The sequence below is a fragment of the Castor canadensis genome, chromosome 3, assembly GCF_047511655.1.
Source record: "Castor canadensis chromosome 3, mCasCan1.hap1v2, whole genome shotgun sequence".
In the NCBI taxonomy this organism is placed as follows: domain Eukaryota; kingdom Metazoa; phylum Chordata; class Mammalia; order Rodentia; family Castoridae; genus Castor; species Castor canadensis.
The window spans coordinates 63582425-63608291 of record NC_133388.1 but is presented as its reverse complement, the minus strand read 5'-3'; the positions used below and the strand labels follow the sequence as shown (position 1 = coordinate 63608291).

The 25867-nt window shown below is 33.3% G+C and overlaps 1 protein-coding gene across 11 annotated transcripts in view; it reads left to right on the top strand.

Annotated features, from left to right (window-relative positions):
* The window catches only part of Lrfn5 (leucine rich repeat and fibronectin type III domain containing 5), a 265744-nt gene that overhangs the window by 230572 nt on the left and 9305 nt on the right, over nt 1–25867 (top strand). For 9 of the 11 annotated variants that reach the window (XM_074068080.1, XM_074068083.1, XM_074068081.1 and 6 more), the window contains 2 exons: nt 16968–18372; nt 20911–21623. In XM_074068080.1, coding sequence (XP_073924181.1) covers nt 16988–18372; nt 20911–21623 — 2098 coding nt within the window. In that variant the 5' untranslated portion in view covers nt 16968–16987. Of the gene's footprint in view, nt 1–16967; nt 18373–18704; nt 18896–20910; nt 21624–25867 lie in introns of those variants that run through there. The other 2 variants (XR_012446175.1, XM_074068086.1) reach the window with 2 other exon arrangements.

Genomic DNA, 25867 nt, shown 5'->3' with positions numbered 1-25867 from the left:
TGAGTACCTGTTTTCTTCATTCCCCTCTGGTTTCTGTACTAATTTTTTGCTGTGGGGAAACTGGTTTCCCTGTTTTTTCTGTCTTCCTTTCATTGTCTTTGGTGTTGTTACTGTCCCTGTACTGTGTGCAATTAAGTATTTTCTAGCTTGTAATAATAACAATGGTAATATTTAGAATGGAAGGGTGTGGTGAGATGGAAAGCAAGAAGTTAAAGAAATGGGAAAAACAAATACACAGACTGGAGGGAGAAAACAGAATAAGGTATCAGACAAGAAGATTTCAAAGGTATAAACTGGGAGCTTTAGTGTACTAATCTACAGTAAACTGAACAGACATTAGACAGAGAAAGGATTGAAAATCAAAAATAAAAAAAGGTAAGAATAAAAATGAAAAATAAGCAAATGAAAGAAAAATCTATTTATAAAAATGTATTAAAATAAAATGAAAAAATAGAAAATTTAAAAACACCAAAAAACCAAAAAACCTCCAAGTTCAAATACAGTGAAGTCTCAGTCTCCAATCCTGGAGATGGTGCCTCAGATGTTGTTCTGTAGTTGTCTCATCAAAGGGGACGCATAAAGTAGAACAAAACTACACACACCCGCACAAAAATAACCCCACTAAGTGTCCCAAGTTCAAGTGCAATACAGTTTCAGTAAGTTTTTCAGCTTGCAGGTGTAATTTGGTTGTTCTCTCATCAAAGGTAAGGAGACAAAAAAAAAAAGAGTCTGGAGACAGTTCTGAGAATGGTATCTGTAATTGTGTTTTGCCTGCCTGCTGCTGTCAGCCTGTTGTTGCTGGAGGCGTTATTTATGCAGATCTCTGGGGTGAGCTTAGCACTCAACTGGCCCTGTAGGCTTTGTTTGCTCAGATTTCTCCTGTGTGTGAGCCTCTGGTACAAGCTTTCCCCTTTCCAAGCACTGGGAAAGGTGACACTGCACCCATGTTCTCAGGCCTGCATGCTTATTTACATTTCATGTGGGAGGTGGGTCTTCCCCCCTCACCTGTGCAGTTCTCCCCCCAACTCCGCTTTCACAAGCTTTCCTCTCCTGATTACTGGGCGGTGCTGCTGCTCCTGCCAGCCACCATGTTTGTTTACAGCTCACGTGGGAAGTGGATCTTCCCTCCTCTCCTATGGAGTTTTCCTCCCTCCACCACTCTCACAAGCTTTCCCGCTCCTGGTTGCTGGGCATGTGCCCCTGCTCCTGCCAGAGGCTCCCCAGCCCACCTGGCTTGTTTATTTACAGTCCCAGGAAGGATTCCCTTCCCCAATCTTTGGTGCTCAGTGTGCCCCACCCTCTTTCCTGCGTGTCTTATTTGTTCTTATTGCTTATTACTCAGTTTCTCTTTTTTTCCCTGGGTAGAGGTCAGTCTGTCCAGGGGGCTATGCTGCTCTGGCCCAGGCTTGTCTGTGGGAGTACCACGGTACCGCAAAGCTCACCTGGTTCGCATCTTCCCAAGCCATCTGGGCGCCAGCAACTCTTACTATACTGTTTTATTCATTGTACTTTTGTACAAAGTCCTGCAATGTGGTAAAATAAATCCAGCCATCTGGGGATTTTGATTGTGGATTGAAAAAGTGTTTATTGTAGAATCTGAATCTTCTAGTGTTATATTTTATTCTTGTTAAAGTTGAATAGTTAAAAAGTTATTAGTGTACATTAAATGTACAAAATAATAGGTTCATTTATGACATTGTCATACATGTATATAATATACTTTGATCATATTCACTTCCACATTACCTTCATTTATCTACTCTATTTTGATCCCTTTCCTTTTCACTAATAGTTTCCCTTCTTTATTAAAAACTTTCAGTATTTTATTTTATTTCCTTTGTTTGTCTTTGTTACACCTTCACTAAATATAATCTAAGGTATTTGATTTTTCTATTGTTGAAATAGTGTATTTTGATCTGTACCTTCTGGCCTCTTTTGTACAATATCAATTTGCAAATAATAACAGTTTTATTTCTATTAACTGTACTTTTTATTTATATTGCTTCTTTCAAGGGTAGATCATCAAGTTCATTGTTAAATAGAAATAGAGGTACTGAATACTCTCCTATTAACTTCTCATACAGAAGATTTCACTATTTCACCATGAAGAATATTTTCATCATTTATCAATATAAGTACCTTTCATTTTACTGCTATTCAGCAAATCTTAAGAAGTTAATGTGTGAATTTTATGGAATTCTTTCTCTGTGTGTATTGAAGTGATCATGTGTTTTTCCTTTACTCTGCTAAAATTATACTATTTTTTTCGGCAGTATTGGGTGTGAACTCACAGACTCACATTTGCTAGTCAGACTCTCTATCAATTGAGCCATTCCACCAGCCAAATTATAGTAATTTTTCAATTTTAAGATTATTACTGAAACTAATCAAACTGCATTATCATGTATTTTCATTCACCACATAGCTATATTTATCTGTAGTGATAATGGGTTAGGAGCATTTGTGTTTCTGTTTTTTAGTGAGATTAGCTCATAATGGTCCCTCTAATGACGTCCTTGTTAGTATTTAGTATTAATGCCACAATGACTTCATAATATGACTTCAGAATGTTTTCTTTTTTATCAACTAAGTTTGGGTAAGTTTGCTATTATTTATTTTTCATTTTCTGGAAGTATTAATAAGCACAACCATCTGTGCTTGAAGAATTCATTGTAGGAGGATTTTAATTATGGATTTACTTTCCTAATAATGGAAAGAATATTCTAATTTTTTGTTTTTTTCTTGTGCCAGATTTTTATAAAAATTTTCTATGTTATATATATTTTCAATTTTATAGACCCAGTTATTCTAATAGCTTCATATATTTAAAATTATCTTTATTCTCTATAATGGAGCTCATTTTCCTTCCTTGGATCAGTCATACTTGTGGGTCATCAATTTTATTAGTTACTTAAATAGTATTTTTGTTGTATTGCCTTTCCCATTGTATATTCATTGTCTATTTTAGTAATTTCTGCTCTTGCTTATCATTTTCTTTTATCTTCTTCATGCTTAGCTTACTGCTTTACTTAAACCATCTTATGATTGATGGCTACTCATTGCTTTTCAACCTTTCTTATTTTCCAAAATATGTCTTTAAGAGTACATTTACCTTTTTATGATTTTAGCTGTATCCTAAAGTGTTTGATATAATTTTTGTTACATTTAATTAAAAATGTTATCCTATGTTATGATTTCTTTCCACTCATAACTAGACAAAGTGCACTAGTCAATCTATACATGTACAAATATACATATGTGTTACATGTATATTTTAATGATTTATATTCTAATTGTACTGTCATCTGAAAAATTATTCTGGACACTTTCAGTCCTTTGAAATATTTGCAGACTTGTACTTTAAAAACTGTTTGGTTTGTAAAATGCTTTCTCTTTGTTTAAAATGGATATTTTGCAATTGATGCAGTGCCACTCACCTATATGTTTTAAAATATATGTTTATCAAATTTATATAAAATTTTCACTTAATGACTAGTTAACAGTGTTAACAGCGTTTTTCAAGTACTCTATATTCTTACTGATTATTTTAAGGCTGTTCTGTCATATGTAAGAGAGTGGAGCATTAAATTAACCAGATTATTCTGACTTCATTTCTACTGTAAATTTTATTATAAAATTCAGAGTTTTATAATTCGTATATTCCATTTGACAAGTATTTTTTTATTTTGGCAATGACTTTTGACCTAAGGTCTATGCTTTATGTTATCAAAATAATTATACTTGTTTCCTTTTGGTTAGCATCTGCATGTGAAAGTTTATTTTCTATTTTTAACATTGCATTTTTAACATTTTATATGTGTTTTCTATAAGCAACATAAAGTTTAATAACTTTAGCTTGTGACAAACTTTTTTAATTGCAGCATATGATAGTTTTCCATTTCCATTAATAAAATACCATTAACTAGTGGCATATATGATAGACAGATTTTGTCTCACTGTTTTGAAATTGACATGTGTGAGGTCAAGGTGTGAGAAAATTGGCACTCTCTGAGGACTGTGGAACAGACTCTATTCCATATGTCTTACCCACTGGTATTGCAGGTGACTTTTGACATCTTTGTCATTCCTTACCTTGGAGAAGCATCAATATGGTTTTCAACTTCATGTCCACATGGCACTCTTCCATTCATATTGCATTAATAGCCTGTCCTACTCTGGTATGACCTTATATTAGCTATTATGTCAGTAAGAACCCTATCTCCAAGGTTCCATTCTGAAGAAATGGGTATTAGTATTTCATTTAACATTTTTTAGAACATAATGAAACTCATATATAGCATTTATAAAACTTTCCTTGTATAGCTTGAAGTAATTTATAAACTTTCCCAACTAGCTTACTATTAAGAAATGCCCCAGGGAAATGATGAATAGTGATTTAGATGTATGCTAAATATGTTTACTCACTTTGAACATCATAAAATATTTTTTTTCAATTGTGTCATAGCCTAGAGCAGTATCTGTCAAAACTTCTTAATTAATACATAATTTTTACAGTTGGATTCATTGCTAACATGGAGGAGTTAGTATTAAAGGAATTTAAGTTACTTTTAACTGTTTTTTAAAAATCATAGAAAAGTTGTGCTCACTACACATATTTAAAAAAATATTTGAAGTGTGTGTAAATGTATACATCCATGCATGATCTATTGTATTTCTAGTCATCTTAGGATGTTTTATAGTAATGTTTTAAAAGTCATAATGTTTGCTATGAATAGCAGAGATCATTCAAAGTATAGTTTATACATGTTGCAAAAAAATCCAGGCTGGCAGAACAAATTCATGGCAATCAAAAAGTCTCCTTCAGGACCAGGTGTGGTGGCAGATGCCTGTTGTCTCAGCACTCAGGAGACTAAGGTGGGAGGATTATAAGTTTTAGGCCAGACTGCCTTGTGTCAAAAATATTTTTTTAAAAAATGAATGAATGAATGAAAGAGGGGGGTAGGGAGGGAGAAAAGGAGGAAGGGAGAGAAAGAAAGGCTTCCTTTATCATGCTGTTCCATGACCTTCATCTTTAAAGTCACATAATATCCAAATTGACTGCTAGAGTTTCAGATATCATAACCAACATATTTTCCAAGAAGGCAGACAGACAAAAGGACAGTATGACATATCCCATCTCAGTCATCTCCTTTTGAGTCTTTTCTGAAGTTGTTCTCAACATTTTTGTTTATATATCATTGGAAGGAATGAATTGCATGATTATTCTTATCTGCAAAAGAGGCTAGAAACTAAACTCTTCATTCTGCAAAACAATGTGACAAAAATTTAGGATCTGCAAATAGAGGAGAATGGATATTAGAAACACATGTACTACTTCCTTATACATATACATGCATATGCGTATACACATAGCTACATATGTAGACTGTGATCAAATATCCTTTTAAACCATATCCCTGTGTAAATACCACTTCTTTATGATTCATGAACAAACAGTTTAATAGCATGATTAATAATTCACCAAGCTAATGCATCATATTTACCTTAAGGTTGGCAACAGGCTGTTACACATAGGTATTGTTGCTTGCCAGGTGGATGTCATATTGATTGTGGCTGCTACAGCTTCTACCTTTGGAGGGTCTATCCCAGCCAGTCATTTGGTAAAAAGTTCAGATACATGCTAGGTGAATAAAACTAGTTCTTATTTCCAATTTAGTCAATAGCTTAGTATAGTTCAAGATTTGACAAAACATTTCAAACACAGAACATTTAACAAGTGATAAAAATGAAACCTAAATGCTCTTAATTTCTCACTTTTCTGAGAGAGAGGAAGAGAGAGAGAGAAGGAGAGAGAGAGAGAGAGAGAGAGAGAGAGAGAGAGAGAGAGAGAAAGAGTTGAGCACATTAACACATTGATTCCAATGCTATAAAAGCTTCCATATGGTGTTAGTTTGTCAAAATATTTCTGTAGGAGTGCTGCCGGAACTTTCCACCCGCACACATACTTAGTATTAAAACCCTCAGTAATTTCACTTCTTCCTTCTCCATATTTGTGTGTGTGCCTTTGTTTCCTAACTCAGTTTTTCACCTTACTGAAAAACTTTTCCTGTAGAGATAGCTAGGCTACCAAAATATCTACAATAGTATCAAGTAACAGACTAAGTAAGCAACATTTATTTTCTTGGAGAATTATTCTTATTTCTACATGCTTGAACTATGTCATACAACATCACTGTGCAGATTATTATCCTTTCTGTGTTGCTTTGCAACTCTACTTCTATAATTGCTATGGCAACAGCACAACAGAGCCAATATTACCACAGGGACTACAGTTACATGGAATGCTAAGCATCATAGACAAATGAATTGCAGCAGAAAACACATCTCAAATGCTTAAAAGATCACATTATGGAATTTTAAGGAAAAGTGGTTAAAGTGCTAAATCATTTACTGTAATATCAATTGAAATGCCAATTAATAGCATTTAAGTTTGTTGTACTATTTTAATATTATATTAATTTTAACTGATACTTAAATCCTATTCATATCAATGGAATACCTTGAGATATTTTAATACGTGTATATATTGTATAATATCTAAATCAGCGTAAAAATATCTTTCCAAACATCATTTCTTTATGGCAAAAAGTCCTTTATACCAGTTTTTTGAAATATAAAGAACATTATTGTTATCCCCCTATGATGCAAAAGCACACAGGAACTTCTCTCCCTGTGTAGCTACAACTTGGTATCCTTTGATAAACCAGTCCCATTATTCTCTCTCCACAACTAACTGCAGCTTCAACAAACTACCCTTCTGCTCTCAACTTCTAGATATTATAGATGTATAAATAATAATTTCCTGGGCTGGGAGTGTATAGTTTGTACTTGCCTAACATGCAGACAGCCTGAGTTTGATCACATCAACAAAAATAAATATCAATTTCCTGGAATTAGTATTACACTCTAGCTTATATGTCACCATTGTGGGAAAGCTTACACAGTGTGCAAAAACTTTGTTTTTTTGTAATTTTCTATAATTACTACAAAATAGAAGTTTTAACAAAATCTTTTAAAAAATTTTTATTCATTTATTCACGTGTAGGCAATTTCTCCTCTCTGTCCCCGGCCTCCTCTCTCTCCCTCCTGCTCCCCCTTGCTTCCAGGCAGAACCTGTTCTGCCCTTATCTCTAAATTTTGTTGAAGAGAATACATAAGCAATAATAAGGAACACAAAGCATTTTTGCTAGTTGCGGTAAGGATAGATATACAGAGAGATTCCTAGCATTGCTTCCATGTATTAAACAAAAAATTTTACATTTCACTTTCTAGTGAGATTTTGTGGTACTTGTCTTTCTATTCCAAGTTAATTGTACTCAGCATAATTCCATCCGTGTTGTTTTAAATGACAAAGATTTTCAGACTAAACTATTCCATTGTACACTTGTGCCATATGTTCTTATTCCATTCCTCAATTAATAGACTATTTTCATTTCCTGGATATTGTAAATAATGTTACAATAAACATGGGAATGCAACTGTTACCGTCTTTGCTTGGAATTGTCTTTTTCTCACCTTCATTTCTAAGGGTTAGTTTTGTGGGGACAGTATTCTCTGTTGGCAGTTTCTTTTTTCCCTTCAATCAGGTGAAAATGTCATGGCACACTCTTATGACCTATAAGGTTTGTGCTCAAAATACCATTGTCAGGCAAATTTGTACATTATTTGTTATTTCTTTAGTTTCCTTGCCACTTTGAAACTCTTTATCCTTTGTTGTAAAAAACTTGATTATAAAATATCATGTGGTAGGTTGTTTGTACTTTTCTCTTTTGGGAAGTTGTCTGTTATCTCTTTGAACAAGTTTTGACATTCTCAATATTAATGAACCCAAACAACCCAGGCATTTTGCTTTTTTACTGCTGTCTCAAAATCCATTAGCTTTCATCATATTTTTTTTCCCTTTAATTCTGTATTTTCAAGTATCCTGTCTTCCAGTTCACTAATTCTTTTTTCTCTTGGATATTTTCTGTGATTGACACATTTTTCTCATGTTTGAATATTTTCCAGCTTAAAAGTTTCTGATTCATTTTAAAAAATTATTTCAAATGGTTAAATTTTTCTGTTATGTTATTGAATAATTTCTCAGTTTTCTTGAAGTTCATTAAGTGTCCTTAAAACAGCTACTTTGTGTTTTCCAACAAGAGTTTGCAGGTATTGGTTTCTATTTAGCCAGTTTCTAGTCACTTATTTTACCCATGAAGTGAGATCATGCTCCCCTGAGTGTTCTTGATGCTCACACCTATGGAGCATCATCTGTGCACTGAAAGATTAACCATTAATCCAAGTACCTAACCTGGCTTCACTTTTTCCTGTCTTTCCAAAAATTTGAAGCAGATCGCTTATTTTCTCTGAGCTTGTAGTTGCCTGCTGTTTTAGCACTAGATGGTACTTTATGTCCACATCTACCATGATTCCACTTTTGGTATGTTGTCACTGTTTCAGCACTGGAAGATAATCTAAAACCGTGTTTCAAATCTGCAATTTTTGTGTTGTTCAGCATAACAAGGGGGTTAGTCCACCTCTGCAAATCTCTCCCTGAGACCAGGGTAGGCCCACATGCTTTACCCATCACCCACCTATAGTCAGGCATTGCAGTCTTTTCCCCAGTATTGGGCAGAGTCACTGTGGAAGACCAGCTTCAATCTCCTAGGCTACCCATGGTACAGTGCTGTGTCACACTCTGAGCTTATAACTTGACAAGACCATTATATCACTCAGGAAGGAACATGCCCACATGGCTGTTGGGTGCCTACTATTGGGGTAGACTCATGGCCTAAGACCATTGAAACCAGCCTCACATAATTCTGACTAGAATAGAAGTCTAATGGACTGGAGCCATGTGTCTATACCTGGAACACTGGAACTGTTCCAGTGTCTGAAACACTGGAACTGTTTCAGAGTTTCTGTCTGTGAATACTGGCCTGGGCTATACAGATGTGCCCCAGTTTTAGATATCAGTAGCCTAGAACTGATTTCCAAGGAAAAGAATGATGTTTACTACTCGTCTTGCTCCAAGCAAAAGTAGTCTTCTTCCTTGCCACCCAAGGTTGAGTATTAGTTGGCAAAAACAACCTCTTGACCACCAAGGCTGAAACTCTGTGGAGTTGTACTTGAGCTTTACAGCAATAGTGTCTTGAGTAGTGTTGAGAGCGCATATGCTCCAAGACCATTCCAAGGCTGGTAATGTCCCTGTACAAAGCACGAGTCTGTCCCACTGTGACTCATGTCTCTTGTGGATATGAGGTAGATTAAGAGGTTCTGTCTGTAAGCTCTGGATCTTTGTTTCATGTCTGGTGCTAAGTGTCACTCCAGTGGTCCAGCACTGAGCTCGAAAGCACAGTCTTATGCCAGGTTCTGTGGCCTGTTTTCCAAGAGTGCTCTGCTTCCTGAGGTTAGAAGATACGGAGGCAGTCTTTGAGCCTCAGCCATCTAGTTAATGGAGTTATAGTACTACAGTCCTCAGGTGCTAAACTGGGGGTAAGGGTTATGGGACTCTGACAATAATTGTTACTGTTTTAGGGCTACTTGATTTCAACATTAACTTAATTCCCTTGCACTCTGCCAGGTAAGAAGCATCTCCATGATGTTTGAAGCTATGGGATAGGTGATGCAGACAACTCTTGCATGCCCTTTCAGTGTATCTTTCCTTATTATTATGCTAAATCTAGATAATATGGTCTTTCACTTGCCTTAGTGTGAAGGTAATTTGGTGTGTGAATTATTGCTCAAATTGGTGCAGGTATAGGGAGACAACTGATGAAAATCATACTCAGCCATCATCTTGTTCTACTTCCCCCTATGTTTTTGAAAACATGTTTTCAAACAATAGGGAACACTGCATGCATTTATCATGCACAACAGTATGCTTTGAAGTGCATGTTCATTACGAAATGGGTAAATCTAGTTAACTAACAAATACATTACTCCACATAAATATTTTTTGGTGTAAACACTTAACATCCATTGTCTTTGCATTGTCTTTTCAAGAACACAATGTACCATCATTGGTATAGTCACCATACTATACAATGGATCTGGTCAAATGTGTGTTATAATTTTTATGCCCTTTGTGATAAGCCAAGGTGTGTTCTAATGAGTAAACTACTATTTTCTCAGAAATTGGAACAAAACAGGTATTATCTGTTGCATTGAGAAAGCAAGATGGTGATTTCATGGCACTGTGTGTTTGTAACAACATTCCATGTATGGGTTTTTCCTCTCCCCTGTGTCCATTGAAGCCTGATTATGAGATGCAATAGAAACAGAACCTGGTGCATTAAATCCATGTTGAAATCTTTCAAGCCAAGTAATGTCTTTAGTTCTTCACTGCAATTCAGTTTCCATATCATTCTCTGAGGCTGAATTTAAGAACTTTTATTCTGATATTTCCTACAAGATACCAATATGTTGAGGTAAATATCTCCAGGTTTTACATTGATGAGGAGTAACGGTACTTGACAACACCCCAGCAAAGAAGATAGTATTCCTCTGAGAGCTTCATTCCCACTGCTTACTTCTCTGATAACCACATGATTGCTGCTGGTTTAGGCAGAATTTTGTCCTTTTTTGTGCTTCCTCCACTCCTTTCTCCTCTTTCCCACAGTGGGCTTTCATATACTTTATCAAGCAGAGGAATTTGTCTTTCCCTTGATTCATTGCAACTTTTAAAGCTATTCCTTGGGATGCCACTTTTTATGCACAAAAGACTGTTATATTGTTTTTGTAAACAAATAGCAGCTTACTCCCTAAATTAATTCTACTTGGATCCACTCCTGGCTTAGTTAGCTAAAGTTTTAAATATAAATGAATTTACTCATTTCTTCACACTTCACCTATCCTTCCAAAGTTTTTACCACTCATTTCTGAACATTCATGAGCAGATCTCACAATAGACAGAAATTCATTTTAGAAACCACTTGCCACCTGGGCCAGCTGACTCAACTCCAAACTACTGCTGTTTTAGCACTGTTGAGAATCTTCACAATCTCTTAGCACTTGGATGTTCTAGGCTGTTTTTTCTCACCAACCTATTTTCTGCCAGACAAAATTCATTCACCTTCAGAGTTGCTAATGGTATTTAATCTCCGTATTCACAGACTTTCTGTGACACTATAGAGTCTCTGTAAATCTCTTACTTACCTTCCATGTAGGTAAGAAAAGGGACATCTGAATAGGTACCATGAAAAGAATATGGAGATCTCTTTAAGTACAGAAATAGCTCTCTTTTCATGAGCTATATGTTACATTGTTTAATTTATACTTAGCATTCTAGATATAAGCATTTGGGTTTTCTAGCCATGCCTTGACATAAAAAGGAAAATGATAATGTTGTTTAAATGTTTTATTTGGGTTTTCTCTGAAAGTCTTTTAAATCTTTGCTACAATAATTTGCTAGCACCATTTAAATGTACTTTGGGCTGAATGCAATGGTTCATACCTGTGATCCCAGCTATTTGGGAGGCAGAGATACACCGGGAAGCCAGCCCAGGCGAAAAGTTAATCAGACTCAATCTCAACAAGAAAGCCAGATGTGGTGACTCATGCCTGAATTCCCAGCTACTGGGAAGGTGTAAGTAGGAAGATCATGGTCCAGAACCAACCCACTCAAAAATAAGAGACACTATCTGAAATAACTAACACATAAAGAGCTAGGGGGCATGGCTCTAGTGGTAGAGAACTTGCCTAGCAAGTGCAAAGCCTTGAGTTTAACACTCAACACCACCAAAAGATAATTTGATTTTGCAGAGGGACCAAGAAAATAAATGAGTAAATCATGTGATGAATTTAAAGAGTTGTGAGAATTAACAACCTTTTATGTAAAAATTCTACAAGATCAGAAAAACACACAAAAAATAATATTTACAATGAACAACCTAATATACTTGAGAGCATGAGTTTCAGAAACAGATATGTCTGCCTATTTAAATTGCTACTTCCTTTTCATTTTCTGTACTTATTTATATAACTTTGAATGAATTAACGTTTTTAAATTTAGTATCATCATAGAAAATGAGAATAAAATTAACTATATGCAGTTGTGAAAGGATTAAACAGGATTTATTATACATACATAGTATGATGAAATTATTGAAAAAAGTGCATGGATGTGTTTGTGAATTTTAATTATTGTTTATGCTCAAAAGCTAATGAATTTTACTAGTGACTATTATAATTATAGACAAAAAGACAATTGTTGTAGGTTATAGAGGTCATATTTTGAGTCCTGGACTTAACAGGTTCAATCATAATATCCATGGTGTGTGATTTCATAAAGAATGTGGTTAGATAACTTAACATTTACAAGCCTTCTAGGAAAAATTAGGCAGAAAACAGAAATACTTGAAATAAAACTGTAAAATACATTTCACTATCTAAACTATATTATAAAATATCCTTTACAATATGGCAATCATTTCAAAACCTCCTAAAGAGCTCACTAACAGCAGCAGGCATTAGAATCTGTTCACAGGTATTAGTCTGGTTGAATGTACACTAATTAAATTGACTGAGTTTGTGAAGTGATGTTAAGGCAGTTCTAGAGGAGCGTGGTAGCTTTCCTTTAAATCAACATATGAATTACTACCATATTGGCTTCTACAGAAAATAGATTATATTCTCAGTTGGTTGTAAAATCTAAATTTGCTTTAATATCCTGCTCTATTTGCCAAATAAATATTTATTCACTTGAGAATATGTTACGTAATAACCATAAACCTAAAGATGTATGCAGTACTGGAAAGTCTTTTTCCAGTTTGTGTGACAGACTCCTCTTTGCTTGTAAATGTGTCATTTTGTGTCTGAAAGAAATTTGCTTAAAAGAACATATAATACAGAGATGAGTAAATATTATCTGAAGAGCTAAACTACATCACTATTTAAAGAGTTATACTCCTACTCAAATATTTAATAAAAACTTTTCTCTGTTGTTTACATTTAACTATTTCAAGAAAGCAATAGACAGACATGCTTGAAATAGTTTTATTTATTTAGATAAAATGATGTTTGGTTATATTTATAACTTTTCAAATCATTTATTGCAGCTAAGTGTGGCAGTTACTCTGTTTCATTCAGATTCATTTCTTCAAGTGATCATACATTAATTTAATGAAAATACCAAAGATTAAATGTGAACTGATAGAAAGTGATAAGTATGTTTTTTTATAAGATCCTTTACCAAATATCTTTTGCAAACTGAAAGCTTCGTCTTATGTTAGTGACTTGGGAAAATTCCTTAATCAAAGTTGCTTTATCATTACTTAGAAGGGTCAGACAAAGGTCAAGGAATTCTAGTTTGTTTTATTTTAAACTTACTCTTACTTTCTACATCACTATATCTGCTGTGATGTTTATATATTGCCTGTGCATAAAGAATAAGTTAAGTTATGAAATATAAGGCATTATATAAGTTAGAATAGAATCACATCCTTGAGGAAATATGACAGAACTAAGGAGATACATATTCTAAAACATCACTAGTTTCTGATTAGCCACAGGTAATATCCCTTTTTATCTTATTGAAACCATTTCTTGAAAAAAATAGTAAGAATCCCTTATTTCCTTTTTAAAAACCTTAGTCACCGCTTTGGAATTCCTAAAATGTTCTTAGACTGACATGAAAAGTTTCTGTGCATCCTTTATCCAGATTTGTAAATATGCCCTTTAACCAAATTTGTTTCCTCTTCCTCTTCTTCTCCTTTTAATAAATGTTATATTTCTCTCTCTAAAATCAATATATTAGCATATAATATATATATATTTAAATTTTGATCTGTACATCTTCAACATGATCTGGAATTATCTTTGTGAGAAGTCTATGGATTCAATTTCTTCAATAAATGTATTTTTATGCTTTTTATATGTTTTATTCTATGTGCTTTCATGTCTTAGTAGTTTACTATTTTGTGTTTTAATATGAATTTGTCTTTGCTGTTTAAATTGTTATGCTTATTGGGATTATATTGTTCATAAAATCCCTTGAAATCTTAATGATTTTGCAGTCTGTATTGATATTTCCTTTTTTATCCTCCTAATTGACAATTTTTGTTTTTTAAAATTTTTTTTCTCAGTCTTGCAAGTTTTAATCAATCCTGTCAATGGTCAATATTTTTTAAAAATCAACTTTTGGCTTTGCATATTTTTTCTATTTTTTGTCTGATTTATAGCTATTGATCTCTGCTCTTTAATGATTGTTTCTTTTGTTTATACATGGTTTTATTTTTTTTTCTTATATAGATTTTTCAGGTTTCCAACTTAGCTAATTAATGTAAAACCATGTTTTCACTCTAATATATACAGTATGAATTTTGATCTTTTATAACAATTTAAATACACTCATTTTTATTCAATGAGTTGTTAGTTTTTCTTTTTTTATGAAAAAATTTTTAATTAAAATGTATAAGGTTAATTAAAAGCATTTCACCTCCACCTCATGGCATTTTGTTATTTCTTGCTTTTTAAACTACCATATTATTGTTTTCCTGGGGATACATTGTGATATTTACTAATTTTCTTATACTATATCATAGTTGAATTCACCCTCTCTGCCATTCTCCTTTATCCTCCATCCCTGCATTTCTGGAATAGTTTCAAAAGGTTTCATTGTTTCCTTTTATTTGTTTCTTTGTATTCACACAATTATGGTGCTATTATTTTTAAAATATGATTTTAGCTTATGGGTTTATTATTCATGGTACAATGATGGTTTCTCATGATCTTCTATATCCATATCCTATGTACTATTTATAAAGACATTAAAATATACCAAAATATTTTGTACTTTCCTATAAATATGCCATGTCTGTTGCTCTTTATCCATTTATGAAAATTTAAGTTTCTTCCATTAGCATACTTTTCCTTTTGTCTAAAAAGAATATATTTCATTTATATTTTCCTACAGTTTTATTTATTTATTTTGGCTTGAACTATGGGCGTCACATCTGTGAGGTAGTGCTCTACGAGTTGAGCTACCCCTTCAGCTCCTTTATTTAGTTCTTATACCTCATTTTCTTAATCTGTTGGCAAGTAGTTGCTCAGTTTTTTCTCTAATAATGTTTAAGTGTTTTATAAAAATACAATCTTACCCATGATTTAATGTTTCCCTTTTTCTTGCAGCACTTTTTAGATGTTTTTATTTTCCCTCTTGATTTAAGAGTGAGGAGTGAGTAGTTACTTTTATTTTGTCCACCTTACCTTGTAATCTGTTTCATTGCTGTGACTTCTGCTAAAGTTTTCTTTGGTTTTTTTTTTGCAATTTAATTATGATGATCTTAATACGGGTTCTTGGTGTTGAACTTGAAGTTGCAGGTTTTTAAAATCATGTTTGAAATATATTTGCCTTTATTTCTTCAATATATTTCTGCTTTGTTAGCTTGTTTTGATACCCTAATTATATTTATGTTTGACTTAATATTATTCCACAGGTCACAGGGTGTTTGGTTCACTTTTCTGTCATGTGCATTTTAAAATCCATGCTTTAGAAGCTCACTATCTACTGCCCAACTCCATCCATATAAATTGGAAGCTCTTTTCTTTTTTATGATAATTCTCTTCTCCTTGATATTCTACCCATCTTATAAGTCACCTGAAAGACTCCTCACTCTAATCTGTCTCTTCAATTAAACAGACTATTCATGTTTTGCCTTGTTTTTCTTCCTTGAGCTGTTCTATAAAAAGTGTCTCCTAGAGAAAATACAGAATTCAATCCTTTTTTGATTCACTAGCTCAATGATCAAAGTTCTGTGGTTAATCATATACAATGTCTGAGACATGCTGCTTTATATATTTTTATAAGGAAATTTTTTGGCATACTATGTAAAAGCTAGTTCAATATTAGTTATTGTGTCATGAATAGAAGATTTTTGAGAATTATTATTTCTATTATAGTTATGACATTTAATATCACACAATAATTTAACATAGGAGAACTTATTTTATTTAGAAAACTGTGTAATATTTTCAGAGAAAACTAGATTTCTTACTTATATTCAACTAACAATTTGGGTGATTTTGTACAGCTATTTTTTCTCCTGATGTTAAAAACTTCATGTAATGTATAGAAACTTTAAACATTTATGTTGCCACTTTTATTTTTGAGAATTAATTTCAATAGCAAACACTCAAAACCAACATTGGAAATGAAATTGCTAAATTATTTACTATATTTTAAATTAAATTTGAATGAATAAAAGTTTGTTATGATTTTAAGGTAAGAAAAACAGTGTATATGTTTTTGCACTTACTGTTGAACATTTTGATACTATTTTACAAAAATTACTTTTATAAAAAGTCCATATTTATAGCTAATAAAATTTTCTGATATTTAGGAACTTGAAGATTTTGTGATGAATTTTCAATTTATTATTTTTAAGACTAAGATCTTGCATTTTTCAGTCAAGAGGTCATGATAATAATGATTAATATTAAATCAAGGGTTAATTACCCTCAGAGTATGCTGTAATCTTAATTCAATGGCAAATTGTATTTTTATTGTTTCTATATAAGTTATTGAATTGAGCTACTTGCAAGTCATTAAGTATGCATCGAATATTTGAACTTACTTGTACATTAAAAAATCCCCTTCTGGATTTAGGAGATTTTTTTGACCCTACAGCTTTCTAGTCTGGGCTGGACGTCTGCTTTGTGCACCTCTGGGATACCACAGACATATTTCAAAAATGGTGCTTATTCACAGAATTCGTGTAATCTTTTGACTTCTTTGTGTTTCCCATTTGACCTTAACTCCTATGTGACTGCAAATGTCATATAATTCACCCTTAGTTTCCATTACAGCTTCTTGTACAAAATAGATATTTAATAATCATTCATGAAATAAGCCAATGAAATTATTTTTATATCCCAATTTGCATAAGAATACTACTTTTATCAGAACATAAACATTCATAAATGTATTTGAAAACTAACACTGGATTTTGTATCTTCTTTTGCAGGCTCTTAAATCTGATCTACAATGGAAAAATTCCTTTTTTACCTGTTTTTCATTGGCATCGCAGTGAAAGCTCAAATCTGTCCAAAACGTTGTGTCTGCCAGATTTTGTCTCCTAATCTTGCAACCCTTTGTGCCAAGAAAGGGCTTCTATTTGTTCCACCAAACATTGACAGAAGAACTGTGGAACTGCGGTTAGCAGACAATTTTGTAACAAATATCAAAAGGAAAGATTTTGCCAATATGACCAGCTTGGTGGACCTGACTCTATCCAGGAATACAATAAGTTTTATTACACCCCATGCTTTTGCTGATCTACGAAATTTGAGGGCTTTGCATTTGAATAGCAACAGATTGACTAAAATCACAAATGATATGTTCAGTGGGCTTTCCAATCTCCATCATTTGATATTGAACAATAATCAGCTGACTTTAATTTCTTCTACAGCATTTGATGATGTCTTTGCCTTGGAGGAGCTGGATCTGTCCTATAACAATCTGGAAACAATTCCTTGGGATGCTGTTGAGAAGATGGTTAGTTTGCATACCCTTAGTTTGGACCACAATATGATTGATAACATTCCTAAGGGAACTTTCTCCCACTTGCACAAGATGACTCGGCTAGATGTAACATCAAATAAGTTGCAGAAGCTACCACCTGACCCTCTCTTTCAGCGAGCTCAGGTACTAGCAACCTCAGGAATCATAAGCCCGTCTACTTTTGCATTGAGTTTTGGTGGAAACCCCTTGCATTGCAATTGTGAGTTGTTGTGGTTGAGACGTCTGTCCAGAGAAGATGACCTAGAAACCTGTGCATCTCCAGCACTTTTAACTGGACGCTATTTTTGGTCAATTCCTGAGGAAGAGTTTTTGTGTGAGCCTCCCCTCATCACTCGTCACACACATGAGATGAGAGTCCTGGAGGGTCAAAGGGCAACACTGAGGTGCAAAGCGAGGGGAGATCCTGAGCCTGCAATTCACTGGATTTCTCCTGAAGGGAAGCTTATTTCAAATGCAACAAGATCTCTGGTATATGATAATGGAACACTTGACATTCTTATAACAACTGTAAAGGATACGGGTGGTTTTACCTGTATTGCTTCCAATCCTGCAGGAGAAGCAACACAAACAGTAGATCTTCATATAATTAAGCTTCCCCACCTTTTAAACAGTACAAACCATATCCATGAACCTGATCCTGGCTCTTCAGATATCTCAACTTCTACTAAGTCAGGTTCTAATGCAAGCAGCAGTAATGGTGATACTAAAATTAGTCAAGATAAAATTGTGGTGGCAGAAGCAACTTCGTCAACAGCACTACTTAAATTTAATTTTCAAAGAAATATTCCTGGCATACGTATGTTTCAAATCCAATACAATGGTACTTATGATGACACCCTTGTTTACAGGTAAGAAAAAAATTAAGCAAATTTATATCCTTATTGTTTATATATATGTAAGGCCTGTTTAATGTATTACTGATTTTTTTAATTAAATTGACAATGCTAATCTGTGTTGTAATTATACTACTCCAATATTAAAGTACATACGGTACTACTTACAAAAGTAGAAATATTTTGAAAGAATTTGGTTTAAAGAATTCAAATTTATATTTAGTGTTATGCTTACTTTTTTCACCTTATCTAAGAGATGTGACTATCAGAGAACAAGACTGATTTAATTTAAAAATTCAAAAACATACCAGAACTTACACATCCACATGAGTGTTCTTTCCTTCAAGGAAGTCATGTTGGGAGACTATACCATTATCCCAGTGATGCTGCCATTGCTCAAAGCACTTTTGGAATTATCTTTAGAACCTTCGTCATACTATTTTGAATATCCTCAGTGGTGGCAAATCTTCGTCTTTTGAGGGTGAATTGAATTTTGGAAACAAGCAAAAGCCTTTTGGAGTCAAGTCTTGTGAATAAGGTGGGTGATCAAGATGGGTATTACCATTTTTGGTCAAAAATAGGATGTAACTATAAAATAATGAGACTGATTCTTTGAGTGATTGCATTATGTGCATGTGTGTCTCATGTGCACTGGTTCTTCAGGCACTTCCAAAGAGAAAGTTTATAAATATTTTGAGCAGTGAAAGTATCACTGGACTTAAGTATGTAATTTCTGGGTAAGGACAATGATGGAGAACTTGCATCTGCTAATGAATTTCTGGTATGTTTTTCTAAAGTTCAGCCTCATTGATTTATAGTCACATCTTGTCCAATATTTAGCTGGAAGCACACATTTTTTACTAATTCATATAATATTACTCATGATAGATTATTATTGCCCCTACAAAATGATGCAAAATCGTGGTTTTTAAATTTTTATTGTTGTTTTTATGCTTTGTAGAAATCATGTCACATTAGTTCTTATATGCACAGGTTGAATTCTTAGAGATAATTTGATTTTTATTCATGGATGGAAATGAGAGTAATTTTTAAAAATAAGCATGAGTAGCAGGAAAAATAATACTACCTTAGCTAGACATATGATCAATCCTGGACAAGGTTCTACCTGGCTGCATTTTAATTTCCTCATCTTTAAAAGGAAGAAATTAGACTAAGTGGTTTCTAATAGCTCTCTCATCACTAAATGGATGCAGAAGTAGACCGTGATACATGCATATTAGCAATAATATAGTTTACTCTTATCATAACAGGTTCTTCATCTACTTTATAGACTAACCAATTTTGAATGAAAGGCAATGATTTCTACCCTCAGCTCCCCATAGAAACTGGACATTCTATATATTTTAAGCATTAGTTTGAATGTCAGGTTTTATTTACTAAATTCCCAGGTTATAATCCTGGCCTGATGAGAACATTTTGTGTGACCTTGAGTAAATTGCTTGAATCCCTGAATTTGATGATAGTCATCTGTAAGATAGTGATCATACCTATCTCATGAGGTCATTATAAAGGTTAAACTTTACTGTAAACTGCTTAATAAAGGGCAGTTTATCGTACACACACTACATTGCCATAATTTTAATCAAGAATATATACCCTTGCTTGAATGTTTCCTGGTACATTGAGATCATGCTGGTTAGGCTCTACCTCAGATTAGTGTTGCCAAGTTTTGAAATTGCTAAAACCCACTTTCAGGAAAATCTATACTCATAAGCCTTTTTTTCTAAGTCAATTTTAATTCAAGTCATTTAAGTACAATTTAGGAAAAAAAGTTAGTGGAAATAGACATTCACAAAACTTTTACATGTAATGAAGTCAGAGATATCTATAAATTTTTATCAAAACTTATAAAAAGTGCTCTGATGAAATTTTTCTTCAATGCATAATGGTTGAGGGAGTTATAGTCTGGTCAACAGACTGGCTTTGTTTGCTGTGTTTTCAAATATACTCATGCATGTGTATTGTCCTCACTTATACATTAAAACATATTGGGTAACAGGGAAAAAGAGAGGGATGATAATGGCAAGTAAAAATAATCTTTGTAATGGTCTTAGTTGTAAAAGATAGATTTAGTGGTTACCATTCCATAGCAACTTGTTACTTATTTGGAAAATGAACTCTGAATTGCATTTCCATTCTGATTTTAATGTGATTGCCAGTGTTTTCTCTTTCTTCAAATTGGTTTTTAGTCACAGAGGTGTTGTAAGTGCTAAATGGATTTGTTTAGTAGTCACATAATGTCCAGTCACACCTTTCAAAAGTAATTTGTCATAAATGATTTTTTAGTGGCTTTTATTAGGAGTTCTGCTTTGCCAAGCAATGTAATTAGTAAGCTTGTCAAGGCCTGGTTCAGACACCATTATTATAATGCAGATTGTTTAGCCACTGTAACTGCATAAGTAGAGATTAGAAAATTTCTCATATTGTATATCTGATATAAATGTACTTAGTGAATAATGAATGAGACAGAACCAAAATTATAATGACTGTATATTTTGTTTTAATATTAACACAAATTCCATTGTCCCTCAGAATGATACCTCCTACAAGCAAAACTTTTCTGGTCAATAATCTGGCTGCTGGAACTGTGTATGACTTGTGTGTCTTGGCCATCTATGACGATGGTATCACTTCCCTCACTGCCACAAGAGTCGTGGGTTGCATCCAGTTTACTACGGAGCAGGATTATGTCCGTTGCCATTTCATGCAGTCCCAGTTTTTGGGAGGCACCATGATTATAATTATTGGTGGCATAATTGTAGCATCTGTGCTGGTTTTCATCATCATTCTAATGATCCGGTATAAGGTTTGTAACAATAACGGGCAGCATAAGGTCACCAAGGTTAGCAATGTTTATTCTCAAACAAATGGGGCTCAAATACAAGGCTGCAGTATAACACTGCCACAGTCCGTGTCCAAACAAGCTGTGGGACATGAAGAGAGTGCCCAGTGTTGTAAAGTTGCCAGTGACAATGTGATCCAGTCTTCAGAAACTTGCTCAAGTCAGGACTCTTCTACGACTACCTCTGCTTTGCCTCCTACCTGGACTTCAAGCACGTCTGTGTCCCAAAAGCAGAAAAGAAAGACTGGCACAAAGCCAAGTACCGAACCACAGAATGAAGCTATCACAAATGTTGAGTCCCAAAATACTAACAGGAACAACTCAACTGCACTGCAGTTAGCTAGCCGACCTCCTGATTCTGTCACAGAGGGGCCCACATCTAAAAGAGCACAGACCAAGCCAAGTAAGTGTCTCTCTGCGCCTGCTGAAAGATCCAGAGCCAGGCACAGGTATTCTCTGAATGGGAAATTAAAGGAATACTATTGTTATGGTAACTCACAGAACACATGTGAACTATTTCCTAAAAGAAGCATATCCCTGAATGTGATGTTAATTCAGTCCTACATTTCTGATGGTCGTAGTAGAAAAACAACTCTTTCAAATTCTGAGTGGATATTGGAAAGCTTTGTGTAATCTGCTATTTCTTCTAAATGAAAAACCATTTTGAAGTTTCACGTTGCAAATTGAAATTTAGAATTGGAATTATTCTCGTTGATTCATGGACAATAGAACTTAGATTGTGCATAAACGTAGTATATACTGAGGGTATAGTTAACGATACATATATATGTGTACATATATGCATATATGTATAATATGTACATATATACATATATATTTGCACATAGATGTGTGTGTGTATATATATACATATATATATGGGTAACAGAAATAAAATGATTTAATAGGGGAAAAATGCGTAAGCTAACGGCAATGCCTTCCCCTATTCTAAGACAGGCTTCCAGTTTCTACAACTACAAATAACAAAATTAAAGTTGTCATATGAAAAAAAATCTTGCATAAAAATGATATTTCTTCCAGTTTTAAAAGGTTCACATATTGATAATTGACATTTTTCAGTGAGTGTGCTCTACATTTTAAAAAATCAATTGTGTTAGTAAATAACTCTGTATTATGATGTTATTTAAAATAAAATATTCAATTAGGATACCCAGTCAAGGCTAAAATAAGTAGCCTTCAAAACAGCATTCTTGGTTCAGGTGCCTTAATGGCTTTAAGATATTTCTCTTCCATAACACAGTCTTGTCAGTAGAAAAGAATAAAATGCAACTCATTTTGCATTTATCAAAAATGCAGTCAGTTTTGCATCACAGGCCATGTGCATGTGCATGTGCATGGACATATGACTGTGTTTGCATTCATTCAACACACATATGCAGACTGGATGTGTTTTACATTCTGCCAATGCAAGTTAAAAAGGGAGAAAAAAAACCCCACATACCTACCTTTATTAAAAGGGTGTTTATTTTTATCACAAAGTGAAGTAGCAAAAGAACACGTCTAGTGAAGTTTTTATCGCATTTGTAAACGATATAAAGCCATTGCTCATTAACCAGATTGGTGGTATTTTTCCCTTCTGTGCTATAATTTTGCATCTGAATGATTGTGTCTTAAAGTAAATGCATTTATTTTTTAACCAAAGAGTGTGATAAATTTAATCAGAAATCATGCAGCTTAGTTGGAAATATACCTTTTTGAAAAGGGATTTTAAAGTCAACCATAAGGTTCCTTTATATTAAAAATTCTTGGAGGTTTCTAAATCAAAATATAAAGATAAATTCTATCTGCTTTGTTTTAACTTTAAAAGTATAATAACATGATGATAATTGTAGAGCTATGCGTAGTATTATCTTGTAGATTTTGTTTTGCTTTGCTTTTTGTTTTATTTTTATTTTAAGATAACAGCTCATGTGAAAACTTAGACCCATTTACTGGCACAAATGAACATGATATTTTAACTGTACCATAATAAGTGGGCACTTTATGTATGTCAAGCACTCCTTGGAAGGAATGTAAACACACAGAGAATGCTAACTCTTCAGATCACTTGAAAGACTATTTAAATCAGAAGTTGAAAATGTCAGCTCATTGGCTTGATTTCCCTCTACTGCAGACACAAATAAAAAATCAGTTAATTTTAAGTCAGCAGTGGTACATCTTATCACACATGACTTATTGAGACGCCATTCAAGAGAGGGTCAATGTGAAGCAGTTAGAGATGACCTTAGAACCAATCTTGAGAAATTGAAAGTCTAGTGAGTGTTCATCATGTTCCCTACATCCCTTTTCTTCTCTGCTTCCTTCCTAAAAGTTTGCCTTTTCTATTTGCAGTTCAGTCATCCTTCTTTATTCATCTATATAGTTCTTTGAAGACTAAACGAGGTCACATGTTGATGTTTAAAGCACTTCTCAAAGTGAAGTGACTTTTGACGCTGTTATTTTAATAATCCTCTAATCCCAGCTACATATTTTAAATTTGTGCTGATTGACAATAGCATGGTACTCTTCCACTCACTATTTATAAGCACAATATTAAAAAAATCTTGAATGCACTAAAACTTTCAAGTCTTAAAGAAATGAATGCCTAAAGAAATGAGTTCTAGAATTACCAGGGCCAAGTTTGCCCTGAATTCATTTAATGTAGGTAACAGCATAGCGTACCTACCCCAAGCTATTCATGAACTTATATTTTTCAAATGCTTGTATTTTTGAAATGAATGTCTTGCTTATGTTTCTAATGAAACTTTGATTGCAGATCTGTTATTTCTCGTAGACATTTAAAATTCTGTGATATCTAATCATGTGAATTTTGTTTTGGTTGACTAAAGTTGTTGAAAATAACTTAAATTTTTACATTTTTGCATGGCTATTTTTAGATTGTGTTAATCAAATGCTGTAACACTTGGTCTTAGAAGTGAATTTTTGCTCTGCGTTTCTTTTAATGAGTTTATATTTTGAGAGGTAATGAACTGGACCATCAAGAGGGTCAAGTGGTTTTTACATTTGTTTGTAAGTATATGATGACAATTTTACTTAAGGAGGACAAGTAATATTACATATTATATTTTCTGAGCCAGAAGTAACTTGGATGTTAAATGAATAAGATGATATATAAATAAATGAATGGGGTCAGGAAGAGAATTAAGAGAGTTATGATATTAAGAATTTTGATTAATTTGCACAACGTAGATTTTTGGTCCAAATATTATTTTAACACATGAAAGACATTCTCTGTCTTTTCTTTATCATTTTGTCATTAATTGCATTCCTTATGTAACCAGCCATATATCTGTGATCTGAAACATATGGTTTGCTTTTGTTATTCCTGACTGCATGCATAATAGCTTCATTATTTTTATTCCTCATTCTTAAGTATTTTTTAAAATTTTTACCATTTTATATTATCAGCTTAATCGAGGTGAAGACAAATTTAAAAATACTATGCCTGCCATTAAGTGTATTTTAACACATATTTATTCCAAATGTTTTGAAAGGACTTAAATTGTTTTTGTTCATTTTGAATGACTTCCTAATTTAAAAATAACAAACTACTATTCTGGTAGTTTCATAAATGGCAGTGCAAATGCAAAGTACTTCAGAATTCTAAGAAGCAGCAACTTGCTTTGATGAGTATTATTTCCTTGGGGACTGCAAATAGAAGAATATAAAAATTGATTAAATAAAAACATTTAAATTAGATATAGTAACCAGAAGCACTAACAGTGTAGCCAATTTATTTCCCATAGTTTTTTTCAACTACTAATGGAGTCACTTGAGGTCTCATTGTACCATTTTATGCTGTGAAGCAGTTGACTTTATTAGCTTTATAGATATACTTTGCTAAAAATTGTTTAGAATATAAATTTTAAACAGTATAATAAGCAATATAGTCACATAAAAATTCCATTCTCTGAAATACACATACTTTCCCTTAAATTGCTTAAAGATTTTTTAAAAATTAAATTTCCTCTATTTTTGCCTACAGGAATCCTTTTAAAAGCACTTGTGTTAATATAGTTTTAATTATTTTATCTGCTTGTATATTTGAAGAGAAACTACTTATAAATCTAAAATAATTTAAATGTAATTATCACGTAGTTCATATCAATTAATTGCCTCCTAATTCCTAAATTTTATTATTTCCTCTTTGTTCATGTACAGCAACAAATTCTAAAAAGTAGTGTTAAATGACAACAGTAAAAAATAATTCTGTAAACATAAATCATCTTGTAGAAAAAATTGTGAAGGTAAATATGACATTTCTTTAAAGAAGACATCAAAGAGCCCATTGTCTTCTTGGATGTATGATTTCCAGCTGCATTTTACAATGTTTATAGTGCAAAGAAGCAATGTTCATTAAGATGAGACAGAATGAAGACAATCTGTTATCTTCCCACTGCCCAGTTTTTCCTTATGGTAGGAGAATGGTGCAAGTTGTCTCCCTTCCCAGGCACATTTGTGTGGGTGGGAAAGGTGCCGGGGAAAGGAGGTGGACACAACAGTGGGTTGGTGGGAAAGAATATTTCCTTTCTTTCTTAGGTTGTTAATAATAATAATTAATAATAATAATAAAATAGCAACAACAAATTGATTTATTCTCTTGATAACTATGTCATTCAATTGAGT